At 40.1% G+C, this 12,630-nt stretch overlaps 1 protein-coding gene across 1 annotated transcript in view; it reads left to right on the plus strand.

The window, feature by feature from the left end:
• Positions 1-12,630, plus strand: part of LOC103187834 (MDM2 binding protein) — a 66,165-nt gene that overhangs the window by 23,254 nt on the left and 30,281 nt on the right. The window contains exons 12-13 of the mRNA XM_042346897.1: positions 2,868-2,985; positions 7,680-7,850. Of these exons, the coding sequence (XP_042202831.1) occupies positions 2,868-2,985; positions 7,680-7,850 (289 nt within the window). The remainder of the gene's footprint in view (positions 1-2,867; positions 2,986-7,679; positions 7,851-12,630) is intronic.

Raw genomic sequence — 12,630 nt, forward strand, 5'->3', positions numbered from 1 at the left:
TCATATTTAAGAGGCAGCTTCGCAGTTATAGTAAGTAAAATACAGAATACCATAGCACTGACTTAAAATATAATTTTAAATATTTTTTACTTTGAAACCAACAACTTGGTCCAGATGTTCTTAAACTTTGTTTCTATTTTCAGTCCGTCCTTTGTCTGTCCTGATGAACAGGCATATTGTCTGATCCTAGGCTGCTGCTGCTATCAACAACAATTTCTATTTATATCCTCTGCATCCAGGTGGCATGAGATACCAGAGATCACAAGGGCATAACTGCAAAATGTCCTCCAGCTTTACTGCGCACCCCTCCCCTGACTAGCCCACCACTGGACTTTCAGCCACACTTTCCCCCCTCCTCTGGAATTTTATCCAAAAATCCTTCTGCCTCTCAACCTTCCTTTCTGCCTTCAGAACCATTTCTAGAGCACCTGACTCTTTGAGCCTCTCCCTCTTTCGTCATTTACCCCATGCACCTTCTCTTCCTTCCCGCCCTCAGCTCAGCTTTCACTCCATCCTGTGAAACACTTGAGACTCTATCCTATATGAAAGAAAGTATATACATGTGAGAAGTTGTGCTGCCCTCTGCTATGATTTGTGACAGGCTCTGGTAGTGCATTCTATTTTGATGTTGCTTAGGTTTTGGAACTGAGCAGAAGAGCACTTGAACTGGCACCCATTTTCGCTCAACCACTGCAATACCCCTAAGTTAACTGTTTTTAATCAAGATCCTCCCACTCATGTTCAAATCCGTTCACTCCCAGGCACCTTCCTATCTCTCCGACCTCCTCACTCCCCAATCCACCACCTGGCACCTCCACTCAAATGGCACAGGCCTCCTGCTCGTCCCTTGCACCCTCCGCGCCCCCACTTTCAGCCACTACGCCCCAAAACTCTGGAACACTCTCCCTCAATCCCTCCGCCTTGCCCCTCCCTTCTTTCAAGTCCCACCTGAAACTTTTCGACTGTGCTTATGGCCACATCCCCCCTCCTCCCGGCTCGGAGTCAGGCTTCACCACTGTTAAGCTCTGAGACTCTACCCTGCGTGGAGCGTGCTATATAAGTCAAGTTGTTGTTTTAACTCCTATCTGTACTATATAGAGGAATGAATTTATGAATTACACTGCCCGAAAATGACATCTGACAATACGGGAAGGCTGATTAGAAATATAATTTTAACAAGACAACAATTGCCATATATTATGGCTCAGGAGAGGGGGAGGCAGTACACGATCATAATACTTTCATTGGCATGCAGCTCAGTCTATTATTCCCATTTCACGCTGTTATGTGTTCTGGAATTGATTGTGCGATTCTCCTGTTGGCTCCATTGATCGTGATTTATGGGAAAGACAAGAGAGTTTAATCTGAAAATCTTCTTATATGTTTAAATTTAGCCTTGAGAAATGCCAGCTTCTAGAAAAAAGCTCACAAATAAGATTCTCTTCTCTGGACCATTCCTTTAATGTAATATTAGAGTAGAATTGGGTGAATGAGGCAGCACTACTGCTAAGAAAACATAATCCTTCTCTATAACCATCCCTTTCTTTTACTCCTATCCTGTTGCTGATGTAGTTGTATTTACAACGCACCTCTGCAGGAATACTGAAAGATTATTTGCATTGTCTTTTGATTCCTAACATTACTTCACAAGGTGCAGCACATTCATAAATGCTAATAGCAACCTTTTACACAGGCCTCCCTCACACAATCGTGTTGTATCAGCATTCAGGCAATCAAAATGATTTTATTGAGGCGTTTTGGTGACATTAATAAACTGAGAGAGTGAATCTTGTGCAGTTTGTCATCTCAACCTTGAAACACAATTGTTTTACTATCCTGTCAACCATTTTTAATTCACTTATTTAATATTGATTTTAGTTATTAAAAAATAAGAACCATTCTGTGTTGCTATCTATGAAAAGTATATTTCTCAGTAAGATGGTAAGATTAATGTTGCATTTGGATAATGGTCAATGTTGTTCTTATCAGTTAATTCATTAATTGGTGAAAGATTACTGGAATTTAAACCTCAAAAGGATTTTAGGGCAATAACTACTGATGTATATGTTAAATAGTTTCATCTTTGTTACACATTGATTTTTTTTTATCTTGGAAAAATCTTTGACTCCTTTCTTTTTCTTCACCATGAAAAGCATCTTATTCAACTGTTCAAACATTAAAATCTTCAAATATTAAAACTTTATTTATATTAGATATGTTGAATGAATGCTGATAGGTTATTTGTGGAGCTTTTTGATTCCTGAAATTGCCCATCTCATCACCTGATGCAGGTGATGCTGCTGATGCTGCTGTCTATTTCCTCACCACCTGTCCCATCACGATATCATTGTGCTGTGATGTTAAGATATGTGATGTTATTTGGTGGTCATGGAAAACCAAGCACTGGAGAGTTGTGTCTTGAACACTCACAGATAAATTTATGTGCTAACAGTACCATTGGATGAATTTTTTTTAAAAAAGGCAAAGTACTGCAGATGCTGGAAATCTGGTATAAACACAGAAGTTGCTGGGAACACACAGCAGGTCAAGCAGCATCCATGGAGAGAGGAAAATTAGTTAATGTTTCAGGTTTATGACCTTTCGTCAGAACAGCTCTGCTGCGTGTTCCCAGCAACTTCTATGTTTATACCATTTGATGAATAGTTTTGGGAACAATTAAATCTCAGAATACATCCTCTTTATTATGTAGTCCTGTTTACTCAATCCCCACCCCAAATAAAAGTGCATGTATTTACTCGTGAGTGCTATGTACCAAATAACTTTCCCTGATCATACAGCTACATTCCGTCGACTATAGATTTAATTTTGTGGTTCAGCCATTCAGAATTTTCCTCTGCTATTTTCAGGTGGGAGCTCTTTTTAACTTGTCGTGCACAGTGAGCAGTACTCCTGTTCCTTCAGCTAATCAGTACAGTACACGGAAATGGAAAGAATATATGGCAAAGAAGCCAAGATCCATTGGTGGTGAGTACACAAAAGCTGAACTTCTAATACAATAAGATAAAATAATGTTTTATGTAAAACAATTCAAACAATATGTCAAAACCAGATTATGAGAAATTACTCTGCTAATCTGATTTGCTGTTGTATTTCCTATTAGTGAAGCAGATTAAATTCTTGCTGTGTTTTGTATTGTCCCACTGCTGTCTGTTTCCTCACCGTGTGTCCCATGATAGAATCATTATTTTGTGATATAAATAAGATACACTTGTATGTCAGCCTACCTCAGTTGATTGCACACTTACCTCTGAGTCAGAAGGTTGTGGGTTCAAGCCCCTTGTTTGGGATCATACTGTATTGTTGAAGGTGTTGGATGAGATGATAAATCTGTATGCCTATTCAGGTGTACGATCAAGATCCCAAAACACTCTTTGAAAAGAAAAGGGAGTTTCTCCTTAATGTTGTCAAGTTATGACTTGAGAGACATAGAATTTTTAGTTAAATCCTACCTTTCCTTTGTGCATAAATAAACTCACACAAATGTTCTGCTTAATACAATTCTTTTAAACAAATTTAACAACAAACACTTGTATTTATATAGCACCTTTCACATAATTAAAAGGTCTCAAAGCAATTTAGAGATATAGAGTTGGAGCCTGAGCAGGGTGCTGATATGAGAGAGATGACTGGCTGACTGAAGGCACAGTCAAAAAGGGTAGGTTTTTAGCAAGCATTTGAAAGCAGAGAGTGGAGGGATTTAAGGAGCAATTTCCAGAGAAGGAGGTAGGCTAGCTGATGGTTTGCTCACCAATGTTGGGGCAGATAGGATGGAGACATGGAGAAGGCCAGTGTTGGCAGAATAGAGGGAGTGAGCGGGGGACTTGTTGACAAATATTATTATTTTTTGTTGGGATACAATATTGCGTGCCAAAGATCTTTTGATATCTCGTTTCTAGAAGGTCAGTTTTCATTGACTAATATCAATGACAGAAGTCTATTCAACTATTGGGGTATCATCTGATTTCCACACTTGCGCATTACCCATCAACAGTCAATATAATACAAAATGACATTGTATAGCGCCTTTTATATCGAGAGGACATTCCAAGGTGCTGGACAGTCAGGGATTTGGATCTGATCAGGGGTGTTGAGTTCAGGGAGGGTGGAAGCCAGGGAGGGAAGGGACAGGAGGGTGGCCGAAGCCGCGATCGAAGAGGAGGGTCTTGAAATGTGCCTTGAAGGAGGCAAGTGAGAGAGCAAGATGAAGGGAATGTGTAGAGAGTGAGATGCTGAAGTGGGTTGCTGAAATCTTAACTGGTCTATTTTTATATTTTTCCTTGGGCTATGGGGCTGAAGCCAGTTGAATGGCTTGCCTTCACTGAGACCAACTACTGTTCAGTAAACCCCCGGCTTACAAATACCCCTGGTATCCGGAATTTGAACCTAACCAAACATGGCCTGAAAGCAAAACAATGGGCAAACTTGTAGACTCGCTCCCAACTCTCCTTGCTGGCCTCACAGTGCCCAGGGATATTGACTTTGACCCAGATTGTTTGAATCCCACAAGCAGAAGATAACTTATTCGCTAACTTCTGTTCATGGGGTTCAAACAATTACTGGCGTTTTTGAAAAATGCTGGTAAATGCCCCGTTCCAGTATTGTAATTACACTTAGCTGGATCTCCTTGCTTCCCCCCCCACCTAACCCAACACTCCCATTAGTCTGGTCAGCCAGGGTTTAAATAGTCCAGGGTAGTTCAATCATAGTCCAGGGATTGAACCTGGTCTACATGGTCCAGTACCTCAAAGTGTGTTTTCTCTCAGAGGTGTAGTTCATTCTTAAAAAAAGGTTTGCTGTTAATTTAGTATAGATAATTAAATTCTGGAGCTGAATTGCTATGAATAAAATAACAATAATGATCATCTTAAATATTTTCTAATTTTTTTCATACTGTATATTTTACAAGATGTTAATGTAAGCCAATTGAAAATACAAGGATTATTATTACAAGTTTCCTAAATTTCTGAATAGTTTTAAAACCAGATTATTACACATATTACAGGAATCGGCTATTTTAATTTATAGGCAATTTTATGCGATTAAGTCTTTTTCTGCAAGACCGTCAATTCTTTTCTGGCATCACATTGCACCGTTCTTTCTTCAATGACAGAGTTAACTAAGGGTGCAACCTGTCATGCTTTATAATCATTAGAATAGAATCATGTTTTTCCTCCAACAAAAAAGGGGGAAAAAATCTACTCATGGAAATTTGCATCTCCTCTGAAAATAAGTGGTCCTAACCAAATGTAAGAATATTGTGGAATTGTAGTTTGCCGCTAGTTTGGCACAGATTTATCCTTTTTTTTACACATATATATAGGACGACATCAGTATAGAATTGTGCTTTTGCCATCGATGTCTTGCACCAAATTTGTACTCTGATGAGTTATTTTAAGTTGCTACATCTCTTATAAACACAGCCTTATATTGTATTTCAGTGTTGTGCCAAAAAAATAATTTCCTACTATATATTGCAGCTTTCAATTTTAATGTTGGCTGTGAAGGGCAGGAAACTTGCAATGTGTTAATGGAAGTGAAATTGCCACATAAATGGTGAAAAATGTTCTTTTAAAGTGCACTGAATTGAAGGAGATAATGACACCTATAAATCAAATTGTTCTGTGAACTTGTATGTGACCATTACAAATGAGCTCTATTTACTATTTGCATTTTCACAGTCTTGTCAATCAGATTCTAAAGAGCTCGTAACCTTTTTCCTATTAGTCATATATTTGCCTGCTCATTTTCAAGTCAGTTGTTAAAAGCTCTTATGGTGAGATCTTAAACAACTTCATATTTAGGAACATTTTGTAATTTATACTGTTTTTAATAAATGCCTATTTCCAGTATAAATAGTTTACGTTTGATTGTAGCTCTCCAGTTTTAGTTGTAGCTGTAGGTTGCTTCCTAAGCATGGCCCTCATGGCTATTCAGAAGGATGTTATTGCTCACTGATGATTTTTGGATTTCTGGTGGCTATAAATGTATTTATTTTTGTCTAATCGGGTTGAGGGATGTTAGTATTTTTGCAGCACTTTTTCTCCTTTTACCGCTCTTTATGGATTCTTAAGATCATATTTCTATAAACCCCGAACTGTGCACTTTTTTATGAATGCTTCTTAGGTAATAATAGAAAATAACTTCATCTGATTCCGAATAACGTGGACTGTGGGTATTGTCAAAAATCATCTCGATTTTTTTTCTAATTATTAGAATAAATGGTATACAGGAATTGCTTCAACTTTGCAGTTTTGAACCAAACATTAAAAAAAACATTTTGCAACTTCTTATTTATTGGTGAATAACTCTGGACCTCCATCCCACGGTCCCTTCGCCTCGCTTCCTCCCTTGCCTCCTTCAAGGATGGTCTCCAGACCCTTCTCTTCGATCGTGCCTTTGGTTGTCCTCCCACCTCGCTGCCTTCCCTCACCCCTACATCACCCCTCCCCATGCTTGGGTCCTGACCCCTGACTGTCCAGCGCCTTGGGACGTCCTCCCGACGTGAAAGACGCTCTATAAATGTAATTTTGTTGTAAAGGCAGCAATATTGGAATGCATTGAGATCACTTTAGGGTTGGCTCTGTTAAATCTCTGGGTGGGAAAATATTATCTGTATATTTTTACCTACTCATTACATATTCTAGTTTTATGAATGGCAGCCATCAAATATTGATTGTTGTTTTGTGTTAGTTATATCTGCACTTTAATGATGTATTCAGGGTCACATTATATGTTTGTGTCCACAATCTGAATTTACGCTACATTGCAATTAAGTTCTGCATGTGTGTTACATTGTTTAGAAACAATCAGAACAACAATATATAGAAACAATCAGAATAATCGAGGGTAGAAAATTTGTGGTTGCAATGTTAATGCAAATCTAAATGTAAATTTAAAACTTCACTGTAACAGTAGGTTGGAAATGTTGGAAGATTTAGTTATGTTTTGTTTTGCTTGTAATCTGATTCCACTTTGCAATGTTTAGATTTTGTTAATCATTACATTTTATTCGTTTATTCATTAATATCATTTTTGCACACTATTAACAAATTTGAAAGCCAAAAAAGAAAATTACTAACCTCTATAAAAACCTGTCATACTATTATTGAGGAGATGAAGTGAATCTAGACAGTTTATGAATTACTACGCTGAATGTAACATAGTAGCACTGAAATCTGCATACCCATAACTGAGATTGGTTTCTGCATGGCCATTGGAAAGCGACTGATTTTTAAAGGGACATTGTCTTCTTACTCCATGATTTCAATAACTGCCTATTTATGTGTATATTAAGGTCGAACAAATGAAGGATTCAATTTCCTGAATACATTGTAACCTTAATTTTTGACTTTTTATGCCAGATGTGCTGTTTATTAGACGTTGTAGTATAAAATGGTCTTTGGCCATATACTAATCTTACTCTGAGAAATCCAACTAATTAGATGCTAGAAATAAAAAACGGAGGCTGATTAAAAAGCAGCAAGTTGTTACATCCATATTAATTCTCCCTCTTATATTCCAACATAAAATCTCTTAAGATTATTCATCATAACCATAAATGCAAGGTTCAGATTGCTCTTTTATTTTCCTCTGTCGCCTCATGGCGTGATTTCAACATTTCACTAACCACGACCTTATCAACCCTTGTTTGACTCTAGTTCCAGATGTAGAAATAAAAGGGGAAGATTGCAGTTATTACCTGCTCATCCAGGGCAACGGTCGAGGTGGCTGCAAAGGAACCCTTATGCATTCGGCCAATCAGATAAACGGAGCTGCAGCTGTTGCCGTTGTGCATGCGATGTTGGATAAAAGAGCTGGAGATGGAGAAGGTGAACATGACATTTTATTAAGCAGCCAAAATTCTGCCCTTTTAGTAATTAGATACAAGTCTACATTGTATAACCTTCGTAGACTGCGCAGTGTGTTTTACAAAGGGAATGGGTGAAGCGACACTGAGAGAATCATACAAAATGACTAAAGCGGGCAAAGCCTCAGATATTGCTAAGGTTACTTTCTGTTGCAATTGTCAAGGTGTATAAAAATATAGTGTGAAAGGCAGATGGAATTGTCTGCTATAATTTGATGATACATTGTAGCAATTAGTGTTAGATGATTAGCCCGTCCAGGCACTTTGGGACGTCCTCCTAACATGAAAGTCACTGTACAAATGTAATTTTGCTGCTGTAGATTGCACAGAACTTATTTTCATTTTAAATTTAATGTTTGGTATTACAGCAATCCCTTTCAGGAGTTCTGTGACTTTGGCCAATTAGTTTCAATTATTTATTCGGAGCTCAAAGGGGTGATATTTCCTAAGCAGTCACTGTTCAAACCAAAGAACTGTTGGCTAGTGAAGTTGCTGTTCATTGTAATTGTGGAATAATACTTTTCGGAACAAAGAGTTTAGGGGATTGTTCCAGTTATTTGTATCCCAAAAGGCATGAGAGGATTCTGACTTGTGCTGGAACTCAAGGGCTGGAATTGCTTCATTTTAAAGGAAAACGTCAAATAGCATCTCCCCAAATTATCCAGACACTGTTCCCAAGAATCTGGCTCCTTCCCACTGACAGACATTGAAATAAAAAGGAGGATTGGATTTTTCCTCTTGAACTCAAGGATACATATCTTTACAAAGGGGTCTGTAATCTTTTTCAAAGGCTTTTAATTACATAATTACTGGCATCTGTAATTCCATCTCTTTATACATGCATTTATGCATGGCTCACACAACTTGCATAATAGCCCCAGTGTTGAAAATCTGATGGATCATCATTAAGTAAAAATGAGAAGTTGTTCTTCCTTCCTAATCACTGATTCTTCTGAACGCGGAATTAACAAAGAAAATACAAAATAATGGATAGATTCTTATTTTTGATGCCTTAGAAACATATAAAATGAAAGGAGCTAGACCAAATTATAGTGTTAGAGAAGAAAAGCTTGAAAATTGGCTACAGGTTGTGGAATAGACATTAAACGCTATTTGGGCTGTTGGATACAATGCAAGCTGAAGTTCAGCTCAACCACGGCAAAGCCCAGATGGGGCCTGACCCCGGCAGGAGCTGCTCCGGCACAACCCGCTTAGGGGCGCACCCACTGGGTAGCCCACGAGCACACCCAAAACTGACTGAAATAAACATAAGGGTACAGGAGGACGCTCGAGATGTAACTAAAGAGCTTCCCGAAAATATATGTACGGTAAACGTGCACGTACGGTGCACATCGGAACCTTCTGAAAGCGGCAAGTGCGCTTTATCAGGAGGTGTGCGGTGGGCACATGGATGTTGTGCACACGGGTGACTCCTGACTGTTAAAGAGCGCGTCCCAAAAAACGTGTGCAAAACCTGTGTGCAGTGAAGGAAAGTACCGGAAAACAACGGAATGTTTTTGTATCGGGAGAAAGGGGAAAAATTGTAGCAGAAGATGTGTTTGTTTTGGATTTCGGTTGCACTAAATATTATTTATAAATAGATTTTCAAAAAAAAACTGTTGGATACAATGATGGACGGTGTTTTTCTTATTGTTATAACCCAGATTATCACATAAAAAAGATTTCAAATGCAAAGTTATTTAAGAATTAGCAATGAGTTGTTCAAATCCTGTGGCCATTTAATTGGATCATCTCTGAACTTTATAAGTGCTTTTTGAATCGTGTCCTGAATGCTGTTGATGTTGTTATGTTACAAATGTCACAAATTTGTTTTGCGTATCTATCTTCCAGCAAGTTGGCATTTTCCTGCATCTGTTAACTTATGCATTTGCATTTTCAGTTATGGATTAAATCTTAAGACTATAAAGCATTTACGTACGTACTACTGAATGCAGCAAATATGATTGGATTACAATAGATTTGTGAGTTAATGGTTATTTGGCACACAGTCACACTTACAAAATGTCAAATGATGCGTGTACTTCATTTGCTGCAAAAACTGATGACAGGATTTGTATCGTGCTGAATTATTTGATAACCTAACAACAATTCAGAAGAAATTTGCCTAACTTGCAAGATGAGAATTATACGGGGAGTTTCTCTTATTTTACAAGTTTTAATGCAAAATAACAGCTTGCGAGATTTTGCTTTCAGATTTGTGAATAATGAACTTCCAGTTTTTTTTCAAAAATGCTCACTGAATCCTGGGTTTCTAAGCTTTGCACACTTCTTTTATAACATGAGGCTGATGTTTTTCAAATTCTGGACTTCAAAACTAGCAAAACTAATTTTTTTCTATCAAAAATACAAACTAGGTTTCTATTTTCAAATTGATTTAATATGCTCGTTCCTTCAAAATCTAGTGAAACACATTTTGTTTTAATTGTGCAAGTGGAGACAATGGAAACGAGAATGAATCTATCTCAAAGTTGACCCTGTCAGTTGCTGCTGGCACAAAAAAACCTTGGAAAAATTATGCTGGAGGACCAATGAGCTCGTCGCAGATTTCCCATAACCTACTTCATGCTTCAGTAACCCTGATTCAGCAAACAATGATTAACTCTGCATTCACCCTTCTGGATATAAGCAACAGAGTTTCAGGCAATGACACCTTTTGGAATAGAGTTCAGCAGGCAAAAGAATCAGTCTGATAAGTTGTACCTCATGCATTCTGTGAAAATTGTGTGACTTTATATTTGATGTAAAGTATTTCTTATTTTCATGTCAACAATAATAATAATAATAATAATCCTTGCATTTGATATAGCGCTTTTCACGTCGGGAGGTGAAACAAATGGCTTTTCCTCCACCCCCTGCACTGTCTCGTGCGGTGTCCCTCAGGGCTCTGTCCTCGGTCCCCTCCTCTTCACCCTCTATATGCTCCCCCTTTGGTGACATCATCCGCAGACATGGGGTTAACTTCCACATGTATGCGGATGACACCCAACTCTACCTTTCCTCCTCTACCCTCAACTCCACGACCACCGATGTCCTGACAGCCTGCCTGTCCGACATCGAGTCCTGGACCGGAGACAACTTTCTTCAGCTCAACGTGCGCAAAACTGAGGCCCTCCTGATTGGCTCACGTCAGCGCCTCCGCACCTCAGGCGCTGACACCATCAGCATCCAAGGCTGCACTCTCCACCTCTCAAAGCCGGTCAGGAACCTCGGGGTTCTGTTCGACCCTGAGCTGTCCTTTCTTCCTCATATCTGCGCCACAACTGGCACCGCCTTCCATCACCTCCGAAACATCGCCAGACTACGGCACTACCTCACCCCTCACGCTGCTGAAACTCTGGTCCACGCCTTTATCACCTCAAGGCTGGACTATGGGAACTCCCTCCTCGCCGGCCTTCCCGCACCTCCCTCCACAAGCTGCAGGTCATTCAGAACTCTGCAGCTCGTGTACTGTCCCGCACCAGGCTTCGGGACCACATCACTCCCACCCTCGCTCGCCTCCACTGGCTCCCCATCCCCCAGAGGATCGAATTCAAGATCCTCATCCTCACCTACAAGGCCATTCACGGCCTCGCTCCCTCCTACCTCTCCGACCTACTATCCCCCTATTTACCTGTCTGTACCCTCCGTTCCTCTGGCTCCGGTCTGCTCCACATCCCCCGCCCCAACCGCCCTACCATCGGTGGCCGGGCCTTCAGCCTCTCAGCCCCAGGCTCTGGAACTCTATCCCCCAGTGCCTTCGCCGCCTCCTCCCTTTCCTCCTTCAAGGCCGGTCTCAAGACCTTTCTCTTTGACCGTGCCTTCAGCTCCCCTCTCGACTCTCTACCCCCTCCTCACCCCCTCCTCTCCCTCCCCTCACCCCCCCACTCCTCGCTCCCTCCCTTCCCTCCCCTCACGCTGACCATTTCCCCTCTGCTCGGGTCCTGACTCAACTGTCCAGCGCTTTGGGACGTCCTCCCGACATGAAAAGCGCTCTATAAATTGAATCTTGTTGTTGTTGTTCACAGAACACACTGTAAAAGTGAATTGACTGTATATCTGTGGGCGAACGCGGCAGCCAATTGCGCACAGCAATGTCCCACAAACAGTCGTAGATTGAAAATGACCAATTTATTATTTTTGGTTTTGGAGAGATTATTATTAGGAGTGTGGAGTAAGGAAACTTGCCCAAGGTTTCGCCCTCTGCCTGGAATTGAACTCAGGTCTCTCACTTGCAAAGCGAGTGCTCTAACCACTGAGCTACAGGACTCCACAACATGGCACTCGGGCATAAACGCTGGCAACTCTCTTCTGTTCTGCCTGCAGTCCTGCAGTCGTCTTGCAGTAGAAGATAGAGAGCCTAGACATCATGCCTTGGTCTGAATACACTGTCATGATCACATCCACTGGATTGCATTGAATTAGACTATTCGTTTTCCAGCGAAAAGATGGGGTTTGCACTAATGTGTAAATCTATAATAGTTTAAAACCAAGTGCTTACTCCTGCACAATTTTATACTTTGCCACATGAACTTCAACCTTTTTCTTGCTAATTAGATTCTTACTGTGTTCAGATCTTAAGCAGACTTTGGTTTAATTAATGATGAACATGACCAATGATGCATTCATGCCTTTTAGCCTTGTGATGCATCGGTATAGTATGTGAACCAGGGATAAATATTCATTTTTTTAATGTAGCCCTTCAGTGCATCTGCCAATACAGCTGTACGGACAGCTAGATTCCA

The sequence above is a fragment of the Callorhinchus milii genome, unplaced genomic scaffold, assembly GCF_018977255.1.
Source record: "Callorhinchus milii isolate IMCB2004 unplaced genomic scaffold, IMCB_Cmil_1.0 Scaffold2, whole genome shotgun sequence".
Lineage (NCBI taxonomy): Eukaryota > Metazoa > Chordata > Chondrichthyes > Chimaeriformes > Callorhinchidae > Callorhinchus > Callorhinchus milii.